Here is a 24,706-nt window from a genome sequence, read left to right on the forward strand (position 1 = left end):
CCCATACAGAGGGTAGAGCCCAATGCCCTGATTGGCTCAGATGCGTAAGGCCCCTCCCCTTGGGAAAAGGTACTGAGGGGAGGTTCGGGGAGGTTCAGGGGGGCATGTCATGGCAGGAGGGTAGGGGATAGTTTGTTGGGGGGGGCCTCTGTTGGCAGGAGGGAGTGTGCATCTCTCTTGCTAATTTTCTTTCATGTGGGAGGGGGGTTAGCATGGCAGGAGGAAGTAGGCATCACTCCTGCCTCCCTCCTGCCTATTTTCTCTCATGGTGGGGAGAGTGATCACCATGGCAAGAGAGAGTGGACATCCCTCCTGCCAACTTTCTCTCACGTGGGGGATAGGGGGAGTCAGCATGGCAGAAGGGAAGTGGGCATCCCTCCTGCCGATTTTCACTGGTGTGTGTGTGGGGGGGGGGGGGGGGTCGGTCTCCGTTGCTGGTTCATTGTGGAGAAGTTGCGGAGTGCTGTCATCGGGGTGGGGGGGGCAGGTGCTTTTTTTTTTGTTTGTTTGTTTTTTACTGGGACAATGGGGCAGATATTGTGCATATGTAATACACACAGCATCTGTGCCCATAAAAAAAAGGATTTCTTCCTCGAACAGCTGAGTGGCAGTAAGCTGCTATGGGGCTTCCCCTACTGGCTCTGCACATGTGTGAGTGTCGCTCTCACAGCGATCAATTGGATGGGAGAGTCGGGAATTACGATGAACCTCCGTGCGAATCATTTGCATGCAAAATTTTAGTGCAGGGGTAGGGAACTCCGGTCCTCGAGAGCCGTATTCCAATCGGGTTTTCAGGATTTCCCTAATGAATATGCATTGAAAGCAGTGCATTAAAATAGATCTCATGCATATTCATTGGGGAAATCTTGAAAACCTGACTAGAATACGGCTCTCGAGGACCGGAGTTCCCTATCCCTGTTTTAGTGCATCAATAGCTCTTTTAGAATCGGCAAATATTGGATCGGAATGGACCTACGCGGTCTTACCTATCCTGTTTAGTGCATCTAGCTTCAAGACAGAAATTTTGTATTCCATAAGATATTCCTTTATATAGGCATAAATTTATGACTTATCTAGAGTTTCAAAGTATGCAAAATGCAGTGCTTGACATTTGGAAAGAGTTTGGGGGTTTTTTGGTAGAATTTAGGGAAAGGGTACGTTATTACATTCATTACACACTTTCGATCGATCTTCTCCTTGCTCATCTGTGGGTGGGCTAGGGCAGGATTGCATTGATATTTGTAAGCATTTGGATGGAGTGAATAGATTTATAACTGCCAGATGCTCTCAAGTACTGCAGCACACTGAACTGGCTTCAGATGAAATGGAAGCCGTTTAACTCCTTGGCTCTGTAAACTGTATTTTGCCGGTGTAAGGTCCATTCCTGCAAGTGGACACACCACAGTTTGATGCATGAAATGATTAAAGCTTGTGTTAAGTGTAGGTTTTGCTCATTTTCCTATATGTTAGGATTGTTTGAGTGACTACAGACACTGTGTACCTGAGGCACAAAAGGTTTTGCTCCCTTTTCTCTCCAAGGCGCCAACCTTTCGTAAATCAAGCTAGCTTTTGGCTCTAATAAATAGCAGATCTCCGATATATAATTTGATTAGATTTTAGTGCCTGTACATCAGTGTAGCTGACTAATTGAAAAGCCAATTGTGGTAAATAACTCTCCTGTGGGACTGTAACTTTATTTTCTGTGCCATTTATTTGTATGACCTAAAAAGGACTGTTTGGAGTGATACCTTTTAAAAGGCCTATAAAAAAGAACTTGCAGTACGGGAGCTTTTGAGACCTCGCAGGCCCCCCCTTCAAATGACAGATACTAGAACTCTAAACAAAGAAGTGAAAGGGACATTGAAAAAAATGTACTGACTCTAGCACAGGGGCCTCCTGCTTGATCTGCAGCTAAGGCAGTGGTGTAGTAAGAGGGGTGGCGGACTGCCCCGGGCTCCATCATGGTGGGGGCACCGGCACCTCTCGCCCCCCCCCCCCACACCACGCTCATGACCTCTCTTCCCCAACCCCCGTACCTCTTTAAAAAATTTTGCCAGTGTGAGCAACTTCTCTGGCCTGCTACTCGCGCTGGACTGGCTCTCTTTGAAATCACTTCCGGGTTACGGGGCCAGGAAGTGATGTCAGAGGGAAAGCCAATGCCAGCAAAAGCAGTAGACTAGGAAGGGAGGATGTGAGTGTGGCATTTAAGGAGCGAGGGGGGGGGCACGGGGGAGGGCACCACTACCCCGGCTGTCTCTTACCCTTGCTATGCTACCCTCCTACTCGCTATGCCACTGATCTAGGGGGCACAGTCCTGCTCCTCAGGGCTTCAATTCTCACATACCAATTCCTGGAAGTCCCCTCCTCAGTGAAATTATACCTTAGAGGAGGAGAGATAGCCACCCCCCTTTTAATCCTGCTACTGCATACCACTTTTCTTCCCTGCACAATTCCATCATGGTAAATGAGAATTTTCAAAACGTGTGTTGTGAGATCAGCATAGCCAGCAGGCGGAGTTTGAAAACACTCGCTCGTGGTATTGGCATTGGTGGTGCAAATAGTTAATGGAGCTCTGCTCCACCTAAATTTCAAACCTCCTGGTGAAAGGTAAAGCTTCATGGAATTGATATACTGCCTTTCTGTGGTACAATCAAAGTCTTGCGATACGAGTACATACAGTATACATGCATCACATCATCACAGCTGAGCCAATGGTTCTTCTCTCTCTGACTCAGCAAGAGTGTTGCAACTGTTCTAAATGAGCGAGGTCTTGCAATACAAGTATGTATAGTATTTTGTATTATAGTTTTTGGGTTGTGGAACGAATCGTCTGAATTTCCATTATTTCTTTTGGGGAAATTCACTTTGATATACGAGTGCTTTGGATTACAAGCATGTTTTCGAAACAAATTATGCTCACAAACCAAGGTTTTACTGTACTGTGTTTATGAAATATTAGAAAAAAAGCCGTGGATAAGAAATGTACATAGACCTAAAATAAGAAAGCGCATTAAAATATAAATAAAATGAATCGCAGATAATTTGTGGCCATCAGTTGTCCAAGTAAAACTCGATTCTTTGCCTCGAACTCCTCATGGTTACCCGTTTGGGGGGAGATTTGCACGGAATGTTTTTATTTCCGCTGAAGCTGGTTTGTAATAAATATTTTCCCCACATGTTCAAAGAGGACACTCTCCTTTAGAAGGCCTAGCTCTCTCTGGAGCATAGAGTCGTGCGAGCTGAGAGTGATGGAGAAGGCTTTCAGGAGCTGCCACGTGCCGTGAGGGCTTCAGTTCCTTAGGAAATAGCAGTGTTGCTCCTGGCAGTAGTGGCCAGCTGTTTTGCTTTGAAACTGTCTAGAGTATTATGAAGTTTAGTGGTGCGGTGTGTTCTGGGGTGGGCATCTGACTGTTGGATTGGGGATAGGATCTTGTGAGGCTCTGATGGATGTGCTTTTGCTTAAAATGAAATAAGATATGTCAACAGGTTCTGTTATGCTTTTGTTTTGTAAATGAAAACCAAAGGAAAGCAAATAAAATCTCATTCATTTTTTTTTTTTTTTCTTTTGCTTTGTTTTCTTCCTGCTTGATCTACCAGCCAATTAAACTCATGCCTTAAACTTTTAAACCTCACCCCAGGCTTCCCATATACCGTATCCATTATATCCTTTCAGTCTTTCTCCTTAACGTACCTGATCTCTGGGTTCACAGTGAACAGGGTTGATGCAAAGTCATCTCTGCCATGCTGGAAGGGAAGGCAGGGAGTGGAGATGAGGTCAGGTGCTTGCGCCCTATACAAATACAATCGATCCACTTGTACCCGTTCTACTCCACTCGGCCGTCTCTTTCCCAAGCTGAAGAGCCCTAACCACTTTAGTCTTTCCTCATACGAGAGGAGTTCCATCCCCTTTGTCGTCTTTGCACTACTTTTCTATAATGGGTTAGGCGCGCTTTGGTGCTACTTTGTGGAATTGCCTCCTCCCTCCCTACTATCTCTTTAATGCTATAATTAAAGTTTTCTGACCAATTTAGAGATGGAATTGGATTGAGAAGCATCACTTCAGCATATGTCATTCAGTATGCTGATGATATCTTTTTTTTCTCTCTCTCTTTCTTTAGATTACGGAACGAGAAATGGATGAATGTACAAGCGGGAGACATCATTAAACTGGAAAACAATCAATTTGTAGTCGTGAGTACTTAAACCATGTTATTTAATCTGTGCTTCAAAGCTATATTTTGCATTTCAATAACACGATAGAAAAAACCCAAAAGGGAAGCGTACAATAACTCCACTAAAAAAGATCTCCCCAACCCCATTTAATTGTTTTGAGCACTTTAAGTTATGTGAACTTATTAAAATTCACACTTAATCCTCACCAGGGATAAGGTCCTAGGATGTTTCACAGGTGGACACCCTTTTGGGTGTACTATTATGGCAGCAGTGCCTTAGGGAGGCTTCCCAGGCAAGCTGTGCAAACCGAGGAGCATCCCGCACGCATAAATATTTAAATTTAATAGGGTTAGTAAATCTTGTCCGCTGCCATCCTGCCTTGAACGGGGTTGGGAAGATCTTTTTTAGTGGGGCATTTCAATAAAACAGCTTCTCGTGAGCAAAGTGCATTGGTGATGCGACTGCTGACCGAGATGAAGGTAAATTAAGAAAGGAAACCGTCTGCCCAATTGTATGCGTGAGCATTTAGGCCTGCTCAAAGGCTGGTGTAAATACGCACACCTAAGTTCTGGCAGGCAGATTCATAAATGTCGGTATTCTTTTAACATCACGTCTAGCTGATTGGCATACCCCCTCACTGCCCACACTCCTCATTTCCACGCCATCTTTAGAGCTGCATTCCGTAGAAATTAGGCGCTTTGAAGGAAATTCTGTCGGCACCTAAGTTAAGAAGGAAACGCCGTTTTAAATGGAACTTAAAGAACAATTCAAAGCGCCTACCAGTGCCTAAGCAAACAGTGCTGGAATCATGCCTCTGGGGGTGCTTACCAGCAGCTAATGCCACTATAGACGTGGCTAACGCCGAAAGTGGCGTTGGGGCCTTAAAGTGCCTATATAGGCGTGATTCATGTCAAAGGTAGGCGCCAGTAATGTAGGCCTTGAAAACCCTTGGTCTACATTTCTGGGGCATGTCTTTACCAGAGGCGCGATGCTCTAAATGGCGCAGTCGTGCGATTGATACGCGATGGGTAGACACTTTTTAAGGTGGCTGCCGACAACAGCGCTGTTTAGAGAATCTGGCAGTTTGTTTATAGTATTTTACACAGGTAACTATAAATTATTGCCAAGTAGTACTTGTCAAGGCCAATTATTGGATATTTATTCCTAATTATGTGCCTATTTAGCACTAATTCCCAATTAAGTTACATGGGCAACTGACCGTATTATATAACCGCATGCACAGTTGCACATCTAACTTTGGGCCTTTTATAAAATTTGAGGTATGTGAGAAATTTAAATCTGACTGAATCTTCCATCAATACCTGTCTCATTTCCCTGTAGAACACATGGTTTTAATTAGAGCATCGTTTGTGCTGGATGTTGGAATAGCCTGAATGACTTAAGTTCACGTCTCTTGCCATTTCATTGGCTAAGGCCTACTTTTGCTTTGTTTACGTTGGATTGGAACATTTACTGCAAATGTGGAGATATACATCACGCAGAGGAGATTTATAGCCAGTTGGCGTTCGTTACAGTAAAAAGCTGGAAGCATGTTTAATTAATGGTAAAAGTTAATTAAGTAAAGGAAATATTTCTAGGGTGCTTCTAAAGAAGCTGTGCCATAGAGTTTCATGATATACCATCTCCTCTTTATATAGGCTGATTTGTTGCTTCTGTCTAGCAGTGAACCACATAGTCTCTGCTATATTGAGACGGCTGAACTTGATGGGTAAGTCTGTAGAACATTTAATTTCTCTATTAACCTGTAGACCTCGGGGCAAGATGTCTTCAGCCTTGCTGTCCCTGATGTGGCCTGCATTTGTTTTCATCGCCCTTAAGCTCTGCGTCCACGTATCAGGGCCACCGTGACATGCGCAAATGATTAAGTGGCCGTTGTTTAATTTCTTGGTTCCGTTCAGTGTGTAGCCAACCCTCTCAGTCCCTCTGTTTGCAGCAAAACAGATCATTAATTCATTAAAAGTATGAGTGACTGGAAAAGGTTCAACAACAACATCATAATAAAACTTGAAGTAAGATGTATCGTATTCAACCAAACATATTTCTGACATATCTAATTTGATTTGCTTTTCGTGAAGCCTGAAGCAATCATAATGTATCTATGTTCCAAATTCCAGAAAGATTAATGCCTTGCTAACAGTTTCCTCATTGTGTGCTAGTGAGCGGGATGTTGCCCAGTGCCTTGTGAAGAGGTTTCTGCACATTTCCTGTCCCAGATGTTTACTGGGTGGGGAACGTCATAGCAGTTGGATGGCATTATAGGCTTTTCTTAGAGTTGGCTATATTTGAGTGCATTGTATTACACTATCATAATACTTCAGTTATCCACAATGGCTCACCAATAAAAGCCTGTTCCAGACAGTAAAACACGACTAACATAGCTTAATGAACATAAGAATTGCCATACTGGGACAGACCGAAGGTCCATCAAGCCCAGTATCCAGTTTCCAACAGTGGCCAACCCAGTTCCCAAGTAGTAAAACAGATTTTATTATCCTTCTCCTAGGAATAAGCAGTGGATTTCCTCAAGCCATCTCAATAATGGCCTATGGACTTTCTTTTAGGAAATTATCCAAACCTTTTTTTCAACCCTGCTAAGCTAACTGCTTTCACCACATTCTCTGGCAACAAATTCCAGAATTTATTTACACGTTGCTTGAAGAAATATTTTCTCCGGTTTGTTTCAAATCTACTACTTAGTAGCTTCGTCGTATGACCCCTAGTCCTAGTATTTTTGGAAAGAGTAAAGAAGCAATTCACATTTATCCTTTCCACTCCACTCAGTATTTTATAGACCTCTGTCATATCACCTCTGAGCCATGTCTTCTCCAAGCTGAAGAGCCCTCGCTGCTTTAGCCTTTCCACATTGGGAAGTCATCCCATCCCTTTTATCATTTTTGTCACCCTTCTCTGTACCTTTTCTAATTCTTCTATATCTTTTTTTGAGATACAGCGACCAGAACTACAGAGTATTCAAGTTGTGGCCGTATCATAGAATGATACAAGGACATTATAACATTTTCATCTTTGTTTTCCATTCCTTTCCTGATAATTCCTAACATTTGATTTGCTTTCTTCGCTGCTGCTGCTGCAGATTGGCTGAGGGTTTCAAAGTATCCTCAACGATGACACCGAGATCTTTTTCCTGGACAGTGACTTCTAACTTGGAACTCAGCATCATGTAACTATAGTTCGGGTTCCTCTTTCCCACATGAATCACTTTGCACTCGTTCACATTAAACATCTGCCATTTTGATGCCCAGTCTCCCAAGGTCGTCTTGCAATTTTTCATAATCCTCTTGCGATTTAACAACTTTGAACAACTTTGTGTCATCAGCAAATTTAATTATCTCACTAGATATTCTCATCTCTAGATCATTGTTAAACATGTTTAAAAAGCAGGAGTCCCCGCAGAGAACCCTGGGGAACCCCACTATTTTCCATTTAGAATAGTAGCCTTTTAAACCTACTCTCTGTTTTCTGTCTTTCAACCTGTTCTTAATCTATAATAGGACATTACATCCTATCTCATGACTTTCTAATTTCCTGAGAAGTCTTTCATGAGGGATTTTGTCAAATGCCTTTTGAGAATCAACCAGTTCACCTTTATCCACATGTTTATTCACCCCTTCAAAGAAATACAGTCGATTGGGGAGGAAAGATTTCCCTTGACTAAAACCATGTTGGCTTTCTCTCATTAATCCATGCTTATGTATATGTGCTGTCATTTTGTTCTTTATAATAGTCTTTACCATTTTGCCCGGCACTGACGTCGGACTCACTGGTCTATAATTTCCCGGATCACCTCTGGAACCCTTTTTAAAAATCGGCATCACGTTGGCCACCCTCCAGTCTTCCGGTACTATGCGATAGAGCATAGAACTGTATAACCCAAAGGTTTGACTTTAAATCCTACCACCACCACATCTTATTTACCCTGATGTCCAGTCCTCTAGATTACACTTCTCCCTCCGTATTCGCGGTTTCAGCAATCACGGTTTTGCCTCTCCTTCAGGAACAGGCCAGGTCTCCCACCATATTGTTCACGGTTTCACCATATTCACGATAGTTTTTAATAGAAAACAGTGAATAACATATGAAAAAGGTATTTGCGGGTCTGTTAATTCCCTATCACAGCGAATACGGAGGGAGAAGTGTAATCTTATCCATCACACCGCAGGTTGCCACATCTTTCTGCTACTCAGAAGAGGGAGGGAAGGTCTCTAGAACACCATTTTGAGGAGAGCTGAATTCTTTCATTTCATGGGATCACATAGTGAACTTTAATACAAGTTGGGCAGGATTTTGTTTCTGCTGCATATTTCAGTATTCATCAACATGACAGCATGTTTGCACAGACCATTCAGTTCTAAAGACATCCAAGCATATTTCATCTAGAAGACATATCCTGGTGTTCCCTCTTGATAGCTTATAAAATTAGCAACCAGCACACACACATCTTTCAGTTGTTCTGGGAAGACACATTGCTTGTGGTTTGTAGATGTTAACCCTTTTTTCTTTTACAAATTACTCAAAGCTCGTGTTGAGAAATCTTAGGGGGCAACACATTCACATGGGAGGTAGAGCAGAAAAAATGATATGGGAGGCACCTTTATTTATTGGAAATCCTCCCTGAAGTCTACAAGCCAGAAGTAGGTCTTTGCACCCTAGCTCTGAAAGGGGGGGGGGGGAAGATATGTTGCGGAGGCCTGGATGATGGTTGAATGGTTTTTTTGACAAATCCCAGAGGAGGAGTTAGAAGTGAACAAGAGAGGCTGCTGCCAGCATTTTTCAGAGCCTAGCTAACTCAGTGATTTAACCCCATAATTGCTAAGACCCTGAACACAAAACAAAAAAAGTGTAGAAACTGTTACTATGTTAGTCTTATTATCTCTGAAGATATTCATCACATCAATGAACTGGATTTCAAATTATTGGAAAGCCAGGATTTTTAACTTTCCAAATGGAACATTCCATTTGTCAATATTAGGGACTTGTCCGGGACTTTTATGTTAACTCAACACTCCCTTCTTAGGGTTAAAATATTTTTTAAAACTTGCCTATGTACTTAAAAATTATCAAGATTTGGGAAAACGTATGTCCTTTTAACCTTCAGCTCAATGCAAATCTACCTATTGTAGCCATCTTAAAGGCCCGACACATATCATTAGTATATGTCAAGGTGTATATGTCAATTAGTATATGTCAGGAAATCAAGGTGTCTGCCTTTACACATGAGATATCTGTTAACATCTAGTCTGTGATTGATTTACAGGGAGACTAACCTGAAAGTCCGTCAGGCTTTACCAGTCACTACTGATCTCGGGGCAGACATCAGCAGACTTGCAGAGTTTGATGGTAAGTGCCAGACAAAGGCAGTGCTGGCTGGTGTGTAGGCATGCCAAATTACGAGAGCAGAAATATTCTATTTGTCCTGTTTGTCTGTTTTGATTAGATTGTAAGATCTACTGAGTAGAAGTTGTCTCTTACTGTGTAATTTACAGCATTGTGTACGACTGGCTGTACTAAAGAAATGAGAAGAAGTAGTAAATAGAGAATGACACGGGGACAATGCATCTCATTCCCTATTTTTTCCTATCCCCGTGGGAACTCATTTTCCCGTCCTCGCAAGTTCTTTTCCTCGCAAGTCCCTGCCCCATTTCTGCAAGCTCTGTCCTCGTCTGCTGAAGCCTCAAACGCTTTAAAATCCTAAGTAGCAACATTCTAGAGCTCAGATTGTGATGTCATAATGCCTCATTCCACCAATGCCTAAGCTCTGTCCTCATCAGCTCAAGCCTCAAACACTTTAAAATCATAAGTAGCAACATTCTAGAGCTCAGATTGTGATGTCATAATGCCTCATTCCACCAGTGCCTAAGTTCCGTCCTCATCTGCACAAGCCTCAAATGCTTTAAAAATCCTAAGTAGCAACACTCTAGAGCTCGGATACGATCTCTTCGGCATCCGGCATGCTCCTGCACCGCCCGCTGAATGGCCAATGTCAGCTCTTGCGGAACTCACAAGAACTGACCTCAGCTACTCAGCAAGCGGTGTGGGGGCAGGCCGGATGCCGAAGAGATCGTGGCTGCCCTGCACTGCTGAAAACCCGAGCCGCGTGCCAGCGAGGGGGCTTCCTAAAAAGGTACGGGGGTGGGGGGATGATTTAAAAGTTTTATATAGGCTGCCCCATATAACTAGGCCGCACCCAATAACCAGGTTTGTAAAACCCATGTATAGGCCACAGCCTATATATGGGGAAAATCATTTCAGGAAAATCGAATGCCTTTTTAGTGTCGTGGCTTAAAAAGGATTTCTTCAGACTTGTTTAGACTTGACATGGAATTTATGGCTATCTAGTGAATATTTAAACTAAAGGTTTCAGGGAAAGGATTTCAGCCTTGTTACGCCTCTGCAAAGTCAGTGTTTAAGGCTTTGCTTCAGTTGCTTTAATAGGGCTTTGGAAAAGGAAAGCATTTTGGTGATCTGCTTTGTGCAACATTTTTCTAAAGCAAGAGATTTATTAATGATCTTGTATCTTTAAAAGAAAAGATAATTTTTCTTCTTGAAAATGTCATTGGGCTAATAAAAGAGAGAGGATAATTCAGTGTAAATAATTTATATCATCCTTAAACTGTAGCAATGTAAATAGTGCTAATTCAATGTCAAATATTTATATGAAGGCGGTATTCCTTTTTAGATTTTAATTTTGGTTTTACAGGCATTGAGGAATTCTTCCTATTAAGGAAACTCCAAAAATATATACAGTAGACAAGGTAGACATTTTGTCCCATATTAAGAAAGTGCGGCAGGTGTCCTTTAGAATCTCTTCCCGTATTTTCCATCTTTATTCTGTGCTTTGCTCTGTTTCACATTATCTGTGACAGGTTTATGTAATCCGCTTGCCTGTTAAAATGCTCGATTTCTATTCCAGGAATAGATTTTGTGGTTGAAACAAGTGGAGGCAAAAATCTCTTGCAATTTTCTGAGGCACCTCATATATCCTGCTGATGAAAAGCAGGGGGGAGAAAAAAAAAAAAAGAAAGAAAGATGATTGTTTAGGTAAATGCTTATTAAATGTTGCTCGTGGGACTTGATCCAGGAAGAAATCTCGTAAGGTGCACTATGCATTCATATTTGCTGAGTCTGCACTCCCCGTTCGCTGAGTCAGTGTAAATGTTGAGCATAAAGCTGCCTGCAGTGTTTGGATTAGTGGATCTGATACATTACAGAGGTTTCGAGATGTACCCTCTCCTTAGTAAACTTTGCTAGCTCCTTAAGATAAATGATGAATTTTAAACGGTAACTCAGCAGTCTCGTGGGATAATTCCCCAGGCTGAAAATTGCCTTCCCTTTGTGCACATAGGCCTAGATTCTATAAATAGTGCTGGAAGGTAGGCGCCCAGATCGGCGCGCCTAGCCGATTTATAGATATATAGAGTATGACGGCAGAAAAGGGCTGTTGGCCCAACAAGTCTGCCCACTCCCTCCCCTAAGCATTTCCCCGGAGCAAAGCCACATGTTTATCCCATCGTCTCTTGAAGTCGAGCACGTTGCTGGCTTCGACTACCTGACGTGGAAGACCATTCTAACGATCAACCACCCTTTCGGTGAAGAAGTACTTCCTGATGTCGCCATGAAGTCTCCCACCCTTGAGTTTGAGCAGATGCCCTCTTTAGGCACCTAACTTACCCCCCTCCCCCCTGCCTTTTCTAAAATCGCATAAACGTTTTATAGTGCCAGCCAGCGCTCTGATTGTTGTGCGCTGCTCCGACGTACATAGAGTTCCTATGAGCGTCGAAGCAGCACACAGCATTCAGTGCACCGGCTGGCACTAAAAACCACTTTTGCGGTTTTGTAAAAGGGGGTGTTAATCTTTTAAATTAGCTTAATCAGCACTGATGATTGAAAGCACCATTAAAAAAAACAATTAAAAAGACGATTTAAAATTTTTTTTTTTCCTTCCCTTGATTTAAGATCCTCCTCCTTCCCCCCCCGATATTTCTTTATCACTCTCTCCTTTCCCCTTCTTTCCTCTTGCCCTTTTTTTCACTTTCCTCCCCTTCCTCTATTTGATTATCACAAGATCCCATTGACAATATTATTGTATACATATTTTTATATATTTCTAGAATTCTTCTGCCTTGATTATTGTAACCATTTATTGTTGATCTGTTTTGTTTGTTTAATTTTTTTTTATTTCTATATTTTTGAAAATCTTCAATAAATTTTCAGGGAAAAAAAAAAATTAATTAGCTGGTAGGCACCTAACTCGGGGCGGAATATGGGTGGGGAATGACTTAAGTCCCAGTAAGCGCCTACCTTAGCTGCATTCATCTAGGCCAAGAAAACCCTGACCTAAAAGGCAGTTTGCCTAAGGATTCAACACCTACCAATGCCTAAGAATGCATAGGCATCGCTAGGCATGATTGACAACCATGCTGAAGATAGCGAACCATTGCTATCCTACTATCAGTTGGGATAGCCCAAGGCTCTGTCCTGGGATATCTTCTTTTCTCAGTCTATACTCATTCCCTTGGCACTCTGATCTCCTCCCATGATTTTCAGTTGACGACTCCCAGATCTACCTCTCTATACCAGATACCTCTACAGCAGTGGTCTCAAACTTGCTGCCCATGGGCAGCATGCGGCCTGCCAGGTACTATTTTGAGGCCCTCGGTATGTTACCATTGTTTTGGAATTGTGAGGTGGAGTGGAGAGGACAATCACGTACAGATGCAGGAAAGCACTTGCGTGAAGTTACAGCAGTGAGGCGGGCAACATTACAGAACATAAAGTAACCACTGGAGGCAGTGCAGCTTGTGCATGTGTATGTAATCTCGTGAACTCTCAATAAAATTCAGCAGCTTTCCTGGCAGGTGACTGCTTGATGTAAGATGGCGGTTGTGTCCGGTGCTGGAGGAGGTGAGAGCTGAAGGCGGGTGTGGACGCGACCACCAGACACTTAAGGCACAAGTTTTCAGGCACAAGTTGGATATTGATTCTCCCCTCTACAAAAAAGCCTAGAGGACTACACCAAAATCTTGTCTTTTGCCATGAGACCCGGTGAGAGTGTGCATGTGAGGGTTCAAAGTGGTGGTGTGCATGAGAGAGTATGCATGTGAGGGTTCTGTGTGGTGGTGTGCATGCACACTCTCTCATGTACACCACCACTTTGAACCCTCACATGCACACTCTCACCAGGTCTCATGGCAAGACACAAGATTTTGGTATAGTGTTCTTTGGGGGAGGGGGGTCTTCCGGCAGGAGGGGGTAGGCACCCTCCTGCCGGCGATCATCAGAGGGGAGGTCTTCCAGGCAGGAGGGATTGAACCTTCCTGTCTCGTTCGTTCGGGGAGGGGAGGGACTGGAGGCCGCGGCCGCTATACTTAGCACGGCAAGGAGATCCCTTGCTGCAATAAATATAGCGGCTGCGTCTACTTATAATGTAGGCCATTATTTGTCTCCCTCTCTACTAGGGAGATGCATACAGTCGCCTAGGTTCACCTAAGGCGACTTCTGGGGCATACTACGCTCACGGCTAACCTTAAGCGAACTTAGGCAGGCCTCTCAGGCTCCCCCGAGGTGCCTCCAATGTTGGCAGCCTGCCTGGGGAGCATTTTTTAAGAAAGCGTGCGCCCCAATTGGCTAATTAGACAGCCGTAGGACGCCTACAGCTGCCTACAATCGGGGCGCAGTTTATAGAATCCGGGCCTTTATATCTTGGTTACGATTTCAACTTGAATTTTAGTTAGTTTTAAATATTTTGATGCACTTTGAAGGATTTTAATGATTTAGAGTGATTTATGTCTTTTGTGTGCAATAAAACTGTAATACCTCAATTCAACCTTAAGTGGATCTGTCTCTTCTTACCAGAAGTTCACTGAAGACCCCCCTGAGATTTTGCAAAGTTTTATACAACTGCAGTGGGTTCGGGAGGAAGTGTTCTCTGACCCGGGGGAAATTCCACTTACTGCCCGGTGCTGTGATCTCAACTAACTGGCTGCTGCATTGTGTCAAGAACCCCAAAGGGAGCCGCAGGGGTTTTCACAAGCAACAATGGAATTAAAGAAAGCATGGGATAAGCACAGGGGATCCCTAGGCGTGAAGTGATGGAAGAACCTGAGATCAACTGGGGGCAGTAGCGTAGTAAGGGGGAGGGGTGCATGGTCTTCCTAAGGGCATGGCATCCTTCCTCCTGTCCGCCCCTCGCTCGGCTTCATGTCATGCGCAGGCACCCCTTGCCTTCCCCCAGGGGATGCTGCCTGCGTCGGTATCGGCGCTCTCTCTGACATCACTTCCGGGACCTGCACTCAGGAAATCATTTGACTGACAAGAGCCGAAACACCGGCAGTCTTTTCCAATAAAGAATTATTTGTTCCAGTTCTGTTGGCGTGTACACTTCTTTGTGGATGTTACTGACTGGTGTGTTTGGATCCCTTTTTCAGTACTGTAGTCAAAGGGTGAGACGACACCGACGTGGGCATGCTGCTCACACCGGAGAAGTAAAAAAAAGTACGGGGAAGGGGGAGGGGTGCCACCGTCGCAGGTGCTGCTCACCTTTTACTACGCCACTGACTGGGGGAGCAGACTTGATGGGCCTGTGGTCCTTATCCGCAGTCTCTTCTCAGCTTCCATGTGGCCTTTCTTAGTGTTTGGGATTCCAGATGAATATCATCAGGTCACTGCAACGCTGCAATCACTTGCAATTGTCCAGCTCGGCTTGAAGAAGTTTAAGGGATTATATGGTATGCCACAAAGTAAGCACCAGAATTTAAGCAAAAATTCCCTCCTCGCAAATCAGATCCAGATTTCTGCCTAAGCTCGACATAAACAAATGAGTCTGAAACATTTCTCAAGGAAGCTAGAGGACAGGACTGTCGCATTCTGAGCTGCGGTACAAGCGCATCAGCGAGTTATATTAGGATCTCGGCGCTAAGGGCTGACTTTTTTTTTTTTTTTTTTTAATGAATAGGGAATCGGCATTCCCCCTCTTTGTAACGGTTGGTTAGGGAGTCACTGAATTGTTAGGGAGAAAAGGTTCTAAGGGGCTGATTCGATAAACGGCGCCTCAATCGGCCAGCGCCTAGAAAAATGGCGCTGGCCACGTGCCAATCATATTTAGGCACCGTTTACAGAATTGTGGCTAGCGACTCCTATGTAAGAACTTAGGCCCTGAAATGTATGTGAGGGTTTTCAGGCACCTAAGTTTTTGGAAAATCACACTTGGCGCCATACGATAGGCACCTATCGACCAATTAATTTTTCCCCCGATTATTGAAGCTATTAAGGGTATCTAGCCAATTAAGTTAGGTTTCTAAGAGGCCCCTAACTTTAAGCGCCCTTTATAGAATCAGCCCCTTAGTGAAGAATCTTTTCTATGTTCTGGAAGAGGCTGCATGAGACAAAAGTGAATGCTTTCAGGTATCGGATACCTTGCAGCTTCGGCTGTATTAATTCCCCTGAAATGAGTCTTGGAAACTGCAAGAGATCCACTTTCAGATCCATCTTGTTTTGTGCCAGTATTTGTAACTCTAATTTTAGGGGTTAAAGTTTAAACCTGTGGTCATTTACATGTTTTCTATTTATCCGGCACTGAATATATGTAGATTTCTGACTGGTATTGGCTGTATGGATAGCAGCATAAGCCTGTCTTAACATAAACCACATAGGGGGCGATTCTTTAACTGGGCGCCAAGACTCCATTAGTTATTTATTTAAGGTTTTTATGTGGCCAGGAGGCTATATGATGGCCTCCTAGGCACACAAGCAGCAAAACTCAACAACCAAATAGCCAATCTACTAATTATGACCCCAGACTACAAAACATTCAGAAAAGAAATAGACTCTACTTTTTAAGAAATTCCTGCAAATGACTTAATACCGCTAGCTCCTTTCCACTCCTCAATACCACTTCCCAATACCTTCCCGATTCCCCAAAGCAACCTCATTTACTCCGTATCTCCCCTAGATATTATCAGATATCTTCATCATGTAATACATTTTTTGTAATTCTTTTGTAATCCCCCTTGAACTGCAAGGCAATGGTGGTATAGAAATCTCTAGTGTAATGTAATGTATTTATATACTGCCTATTAATTGTCTAAGCGGTGTTCATTAAGTTACTCAGGCAGTTGTCCCTATCTGTCCCGATGGGCTCATAATCTATCTAACGTACTTGGGGCAATGGATGTTTGAGTGAGTTGCCCAGGATCAAAAGTAGCACTGCGGGACTTGAACCCACATCCTCAGGGTACTGAGGCTGTAGCTCTAACCACCAGGCCAGTCCTTCATCCGTATTATAGATTATTAGCATAGGTTGGCATCTATCTGGCCAATATTCAAAGCGATTTAAGCGGGCAGGAGCCTCTCCTCGCTTAGCTCAGGACAATTGCGAGCAGTGAGCTCGCATTTGACTATGAAATTTCCCACCCCTGATCTGTTGAAAATCAGGGGTGGGAAATTTCATGGCGAAACCAGAAAATATTTCTTCACCGAAAGGGTGGTTGACCGCTGGAATAATCTTCCACAACAGGTAATTGAGGCCGGCAGCGTGCCAGATTTTAAAAAAAGATGGGATTGGCATGTGGGATCTTTTCATGGAGGTAGTTAGGGGGTGGGCCATTAGTGTGGGCAGACTAGATGGGCCGTTCTATGTTCTATGTTTCTATGAACCCCTTTCTGGACTAGCGCAAAACTGATTTCTTTGTAGATCCGTAATTCATCAAGTCACTAGGACTCGAGCACGAGTTGACACCTGACAACAAAAGTGTACAATGAGTACTTAGGCATATAAGGGATGGTATTCTGTGATATTAGCATGCAAATGGCACTTACAGCTAAAGTTATAGAATGAAGGGGGGATAGTGATAGGGGTTGAAACTGGATATCACCACCATCCGTAGAGTTTTGTGGAATGCCCACAATTAGGGTTATCAGATTTTCCGTTTTGGAAAATCCGTACCCCTAGACCCACCCCCCAGGTCCGCCCATTCCAGCCATCCCTGACCCGTTGCGCCTCAGTCTCGCCCCCAATCCCAACCCCGCTGCCCAACAGCGATTTGCTCCGAGCTTTTCTAAAACTGGACAAAGTGCCGGGATTTAAAAAGCCATCAGGACCCCCGGACAGGTCCTGAAAAGGACGACGTGTCCGGGGAAATCCGGACGTCGAGTAACCCTACCCACATTGTGCTTTGGCACTTTCCCAGGATTTTCCCAAGCCATTTCAATAATGGCCTACAAACTTCTCTTTTAAGAAATTATCCAAACCTTTTTTAAACCCTGCTAAGCTAAGTGATTTCACCACATTCTCTGGCAACTCTCCTGAGTTTAACTACATGTTTTGTGAAGAAATATTTTCTCCGGTTTGTTTTAAATCTACTACTTAGTGGCTTCATCTCATGCCCCCTAGTCCTAGTGATTTTGGAAAGAGTGAACAAGCAATTCACAGCTACCCTTTCCACGCCACTCAGTATTATATAGACCTCTATCATAACACCCCTTAATCATTTCTTCTCCAAGCTGAAGAACCCTAGCCACTTTATCCTGTCCTTATAGGGAAGTCGTCACAAACTTTTTATAATTTTTATCGTCCTCCTCTGTACCTTTTCTAATTCTGCTATATCTTTTTTGAGATGCGGTGACCAGAACCGCACACAGTATTCAAGGTGGGCCATGCCATAGAGCTATACCAGAGCATTATAACATTTTCATCTTTATTTTCCATTCCTTTCCTCATCATTCCTAACATTCTGTTTGCTTTCTTAGCCGCTGCCGCTGAGCTGAGGGTTTTAAAGTACCTCAACGACACCGGGGACCCACACCTAGAATATATGCTAGGATTTATACCAGGTTTTTGCTGGTATAAATCCTTGTTCCCAAAGTTTGATATGGAAAGTGGCTCTATAACGCTATTTTATAAATGGCGTGCAACTCAGAACGATGTTTTACTTGTTATGTTTTATTTTTTACGAACTGTAAACCGAGTCGAGCTCCTTAGGGAGTAGATTCGGCATCTAATATGAAGATTAGATTATAGAATAACACTCCATGCGATATTTTTTCAGGACCACTTACTGACTCTTGTCCTTTGTGAAACAATGTGTACATTTATTTCTGGGTAAAATTGACATGCAGACAACTTGAATTTCGAAAAATTACATGTATAAGTGCAAGTCCCACCCCTGGGATCACCTCTCCTTGTCACAGCTAAATGCATGAAATGGAATTATTCACATTCTCCTAACTGCGTACACTCAAAACAAGTCATTACGGTGCATAAACATCTGTGTTATAAGTGTAAATGACTTTTAAAATTACCCCTTTGGAGGCCACAAATTATAGCTAAGTTTCTAATTTCTGAAATGCTCCTCATGTGGGCAGAAAACATTTAAACTGTGGCTAATGTAAAGTAAATAATCTGAAGGTCAAATGAGTTGTGCGTAAAATGAAAGGAATGTCATTGGGATGGAGTGCTTACTGGCTACCAGGGAAATACTTATGCACTCGAGAAAGCGCCATCTCTCCTTAATGTAGTAATTAGACAATGCTGGTCTAACAAACTATGTTCAGAGATCTGGAAATGTGGTCTAATTTGCTCTCCCAGTGCTATTTTTGCCTGAACTGAATCAAGTTTACATAAGAACATAAGCAATGCCTCTGCTGGGTCAGACCTGAGTGCCCAGCAGTCCGCTCACGCGGCGGCCCATCAGGTCCAGGACCTGTGCAGTAATCTTTTATCTATACCCCTCTATCCCCTTTTCCAGCAGGAAACTGTCCAATCCTTTCTTGAACCCCAGTACCGTACTCTGCCCTATTACGTCCTCTGGAAGCGCATTTCAGGTGTCCACCACACGTTGGGTAAAAAAGAACTTCCTAGTATTAGTTCTGAATCTGTCCCCTATCGGCTTTTCCGAGTGCCCTCTTGTTCTTTTATTTTTCGAACGTTTGAAGAATCTGTCCCTCTCGACTCTCTCTATGCCCTTCAAGATCTTGTAAGATAGAAGTAGAGGTAGGTTATAGAAATGGTCAGGAACCACTTCACTGGTCATAGACCTGATGGGCCACCGCGGGAGCGGACCGCTGGGTGCGATGGACCTCTGGTCTGACCCAGTGGAGGCAACTTCTTATGGTCTATCATATCCCCTCTAAGTCTCCTTCTCCAGGGAAAAGAGACCCAGTCTCTCCAATCTCTCGGCGTATGGCAGGTTTTCCGCACCTTTTATCAGACGTGTCGCTCTCCTCTGAACCCTCTCGAGTTTGTTTCGTTGGGCTCTGTAATAATGACGGAAGTCATTTTTCTTTTCCCTCTATTTCTGGAGGAGGTCATATAGGTCAGAAACTGAATTAAAATTGGAGCGGTGACCCTGATTATTGTTTGTAATCTTTTAAAGGTGCAGATTTTGTATAAGTATCGCTGTTTAAAAACAGTGGTGCTAAGATATGGAAGGGTGATGTGAGTGTGTGTTGTTATATGTTGTTTTGATAAGTAACTGAAGATTAGGAGGCCTAAAATGGCCTGTGAGCAACGATTTTTAACATGCTTTGGATGGGTGTGGAGAGCAATGGTAAGGTAAAAAAATATGAGAGGAGGAGACATTGGTGTTGTCTTACTTATGCAAATTTTCTTTCTTTTGTTATAAATCAGTTTCGTTACCAGGTTTTCTTGTGTCTCATTTTTCTTTGAGTCACGCCAAAAAGACCACACGTAGACTGCACTTGTTTTCATATCCCTCCATAAAATCCTGTCGTCATAAGAAGTTCTTTGAGAGAACCCTCTCATTTCAAGCCGCTAAATTGAATATATGGCTTGGAAAAATTATGTTAGAGGTCTCTTCCTATCTTGATTTTAGAAAATTCTCTTTGATAGGCTGGTATCTTAATGCATTCTGCTTCATTTTTTCAATCAAGTTCCTTGATGTATTTTATCTGTTCTATGTATTACTTCTTTCCCTGCCATGCCGGTATTTTCTGCATTATATTGTAAATGCTTTCTGGCTTCATCTGTTTTTAAGTCCATTATTCTAATTTGTATTTTATCTGTATCCCATGTATTAGCTAAACTCTATTAATGTAACTTTATCCCACTCCTCTCTTTCAATTATCACTTTTAAGTCTGTCTTGTCGATGGCCTCAATGTTCGCCTCCCTTTCTTTCCACAGACATTACTTTTAAGTACTATTTTTATCTTTATTTTAGTATTTTACTGTAAACCGGCTAGATACTCGTTGATGGTTGGTATATTAAAAACCAATAAACTTGAAACTTAGCTCACCTTGTTGTGAACCGCCTAGAACTTTTTCGGTATGGCGGTATATAAGATTAAAATAATTATTATTATATAAAACTGGACCAGTCTCGGTTGGAAAGACTGGGTAGACCATTTCAGTCTTGAACTGATGTGAGTTACTATGAGGTTCATCTTTGAAAAGTCTGTCCAATTAAATACGGAGCCCTAACAACTGAATTCTCCCTTTCATCCCCTGCTCGGCACAGAAAATCTGTTAGCTTGTTCTTCTCCTCGAGAAGAAGTGTTGCTGGAATGATATTTGTGGCTGGTGTAGAATTATGGAATGCCCTGCCTGGTATTTTGCGATTCTGTATTGGGAGGATGAACTTTAAGAAAATGCTGAAAACGCAATTATTTGCCAATGCCTTCCTATGCTAATGCTTATTCCTCTGATAAATAGCCTCTTTAGATTTCTCTGTCAGTAATGTATGATTTAAAGTATGTTGTATTAGTGAATTGATGGTATTACACTTGCTTTACATGCTAATGTGAATTGGTGTGGCTATCTACCTTAGAATTGATCATTTGATTTGACATGTATATGGTTTTGCCTTGATTTTCAATATTTTATATTGGGGGATGTCTATGATGTTGTCCAGATATGTCTACGTTATATGTAGAAATCGTAGGGAAACAAAATTTTATGTATGTGACCTGAAAACCGCATAGTTGTATGCGGTATATAAATTTTTTTTTTCAGTCTTAGTTTATTTGCATTTTGAAACTTGGAATACGTCACAGCAAATAGAACAACAGGATGATAACTTCAAAGGTAAAGAAATAAAAGGAAAGGGTAGGGAGAAGAACACAGTAGAATAGACACCAGACAGCACCAGACAGCTGATTACTTATGCTGTCACCCCAGGCCCACCCAGCAGTGGCTGGCCTTCCCAATTTTCACTGTGGGAAGCCAAAACACTGCCAGGGCCACTCCCTTTTCTACTGCTTTCTGCTGGTCGCACCGGATCAACGAAAAACATACAGGCAGCAGCCAGACATCCTCAGAAGGCAGTACGGAACCTTTCCAATCGCATGTGTGCTGATGCATCTACCGCATCCTGCCTCTTAAGACACAGATTTCCTGTTTCCCTGTAGAAGCCTCAGCGCGCATGGGGCTAGAAAGGTCCCGTGCTGCCTTCTGAGGATGTCTGGCCGCTGCTTGCACATCTTTAGTTGATCCGGTGCAAACAGCAGGGGCAGTAGAGAAGGGAGTGACACTGGAGGTGTGCTGGCTTCTCGCGGTGAAAATTGGGAGGCCAGCCACTGCTGAGTGGGCCTGGGGTGACAGCATAAGTAATCAGCTGTCTGACACTGGCACCCCTGCGGTCCACTTAGGAGGGCTTCAAGGTTCAGACTGTGGACCATGGTCCACCATTTGAGTAGCCCAGGATTAAGGCTTGACCTCTCCTGGAGAGGAAAATTAGGCCCTATATCAGCTTCAGGTATTATGGCCATTCTGAACAAAGCAGCTTGTAGGTCAGAGGAGTGGCCTAGTGGTTAGTGCAGTGGACTGTGAACCAAGGGATACAGGTTCAAATCCCACTTTAACACAACTTTTTTTTTCTGGGGGCTCTCTCCAAGAACAGAAGAATACTTACAGTACCTAAAGATATAAGATACCTGAAGGCTGTTGAGAAGATATACATTCAGGTAGAAATAGGTACAGTGGTGCCTCGCATAACGGACGCCTCGCACAGCGAACGCTGCGCACAACGAACTTTTTGTCGTGCTCCCCACAACGAACTTCGTTTCACACAACGAAGTCGCCCGAGGGGCCCGGGGGGGGCGGAACTACTCTCGCCGAAGCCGGGAACAGCAGCACCCATGCAGAGAAGGAGAAGACGGCGTGTAGGGGACTCCAGTAAATGCAGAGCAGCAGCTGTGGCAATCAAAAAAAGAGGAGGTCTGCTGTTAAGGTGGACCAGGGTCCTGGAAAATTCGTGAAATCCTGCAATATTACCAGGATCTCAATACAAGTCCATGAGGATCCTGGAGATCCTGCAAATCCTGGTTTTACCCAGACCCGATTCTCTGGTCCTATCTTACGAGACCTGACCCATTTACAGCAAGTTAAGCCATGTTTAAGCTAACGAAAAAAAATCCAGAAAACATCAAAAGATTATTTCCTTTTTAACAAATAGTAATACTGTACCATGAAATACTGTTCCATCATCTCCCTCCACCTTACCCTGGATGCCGAGTTCTCCGGCCCTCTTTCTCGGCCAGCCGCACGCTTTCAGGGAGCAGCGCATGCGCGCATGCTTTGTTGCTCAATCTTCTCCTCTGACGCAACCGGAAACCGGAAGTTGCAGGAGAGTAGAACATTGACCAACTCCAGCAGCTGCGCGTGCACAGCTTTCTGGAAGCGTGCGGCTGGGTGAGGGAGAGGGCCGGCAGACTCCGCATACAAGGTGAGGTGGAGGGAGGGAAATGTAGGGCTGCAGAACGAATTATTGTGTTTTAAATGTATTCTTATGGGAAAACAGGGCTGCAGAACGAATTATTGTGTTTTAAATGTATTCTTATGGGAAAACGCGTTTCACACAACGAACGTTTCACATAACAAACTTGCTCCTGGAACGGATTAAGTTCGTTGTGTGAGGCACCACTGTATTTTTCTGTTCCCGGAGAGATCACATTTACAAGAAAAAAGAGTTACAGTGGAATTTGAACCTGTATTCCCTAGTTTGTAGCCCAAGGCAGTTTGCATCGAGGGCTATTTTTATATATTTAAAAAATGTATATTCCGTTCTATCAATATTTCTAGGCGGATTCCAACAAACATACATAATTTATAATAGACAAATGTATTAAAACAGCAGTTAATAAACTTCAAAACATTTACGGCCTCTTTTACAAAGCCATGTGGCAACAGTCCCGAAGCCCTTTAAATCTCTATGGACTTTGGGGCCGTTGGCACAGCGCAGCTGCTAGTGCGGCTTTGTAAAAAAGGCCATTAATTAAAAAAAAAAAAAAAAGAAAAAAAAAATCTTGAAAAATACAGAATGAAAAAAGTGATACATTGGAGACTGCCCCAACTTTGTTGGTTGGGCTGAGAACTTTTCAGCGGCCCCTCGTATACTTCTGAGCAATTTCATAAGCACCTACACGGGGAAGGAAGGTAAAATGCTTTTCTACATGCATGTTGAAATCGCTAACAAAATTCCCCTGTGTGTTAATTATTATTACTTATAATGAATTAAGAGATTGCTTTGTTGTTTATCCAGCGGAAGTTGTTTGTGAGCCTCCCAATAACAAGTTGGATAAGTTTGTGGGGACCCTGTTCTGGCTGAACAATAAGCACTCCCTGAATAACGGAACCATGCTTCTCCGAGGATGCGTCCTGAGAAATACGGACTGGTGCTTTGGAATGGTCATCTTTGCAGGTTAGGAGACTTCACATCAGATTTGGTTTAATCTTCATGATAGGCTGTTGTTAACCCCCCCCCCAAAAAAAAAAAAAAAAAAAAAAAACCAGAAAAAAAAAAAAAAAACCCAGTTCTGCCGGCCACAAAATGGGAGCAAATGTTCTTAAATTGAGTCAGTTATGCTCATACAAAATTGCATATTAATCATATACACTTCTTCCTCCGTATTTGCGGTTTCGATTATTCACGGTTTTTTGCTTGCTGGCTCCTTCCCCCAAATTACTTCGGCTTGCATAGAGAAATTGCTGATTCCAAGTGTTTACAGAGAAAATCGCTGATTCCCATCGCTTTCTTCACCGTGTTTTGCCTCTCCTTCAGGAAAAGGCCAGGTCTTCTAACATGTTATTCGCAGTTTCACCCTATTCACGATGGTTTTTAATAGAAAACAGCGAATAACGTATGAAAAAGTTATTTGTGGTTTTTCTGTATTTGCGGTTCTGTTCATCCCCTATCACAGCAAATACGGAGGGAGAAGTGTTTGTGTTTATATATTTATTCAGTTTTCTATACCATTCTCTCAGGGAAGCTCAGAAACAGTTTACATGAATTTGTTCAGGCACTCAAGCATTTTTCCCTGTCTGTCCCAATGGGCTCACAATCTTATCTAATATACCTGGGGCAATGGGGAACCAAGCGACCCACCCAGGGTCACAAGGAGCAGCATGGGCCTGAATCCACAGCCCCAGGGTGCTGAGGCTGCAGCTATAACACCTGCACTACATTCTCAGTGAGGTAGGAGATAGCCTGGTAAATATTGTCTGATGGAGATGGCAAACATAGTTAACAATCAAGGTAAAACATA

General features: G+C 43.1%; 1 protein-coding gene across 10 annotated transcripts in view; it reads left to right on the top strand.

Moving 5' to 3' along the window:
* Window positions 1–24,706, top strand: part of ATP8B4 (ATPase phospholipid transporting 8B4 (putative)) — a 363,870-nt gene that overhangs the window by 153,016 nt on the left and 186,148 nt on the right. For 8 of the 10 annotated variants that reach the window (XR_004536957.1, XR_004536958.1, XM_033920249.1 and 5 more), the window contains 4 exons: window positions 4,119–4,191; window positions 5,832–5,902; window positions 9,467–9,549; window positions 23,704–23,862. Coding sequence is in view for 8 of the 10 variants with exons in the window: in XM_033920249.1 (XP_033776140.1) it covers window positions 4,119–4,191; window positions 5,832–5,902; window positions 9,467–9,549; window positions 23,704–23,862 (386 nt within the window). In the remaining 2 variants the exon portion in view is untranslated. Of the gene's footprint in view, window positions 1–4,118; window positions 4,192–5,539; window positions 5,738–5,831; window positions 5,903–9,466; window positions 9,550–23,703; window positions 23,863–24,706 lie in introns of those variants that run through there. The other 2 variants (XM_033920248.1, XM_033920245.1) reach the window with 2 other exon arrangements.

Source organism: Geotrypetes seraphini, chromosome 14 (assembly GCF_902459505.1).
Source record: "Geotrypetes seraphini chromosome 14, aGeoSer1.1, whole genome shotgun sequence".
NCBI classification, from domain to species: domain Eukaryota; kingdom Metazoa; phylum Chordata; class Amphibia; order Gymnophiona; family Dermophiidae; genus Geotrypetes; species Geotrypetes seraphini.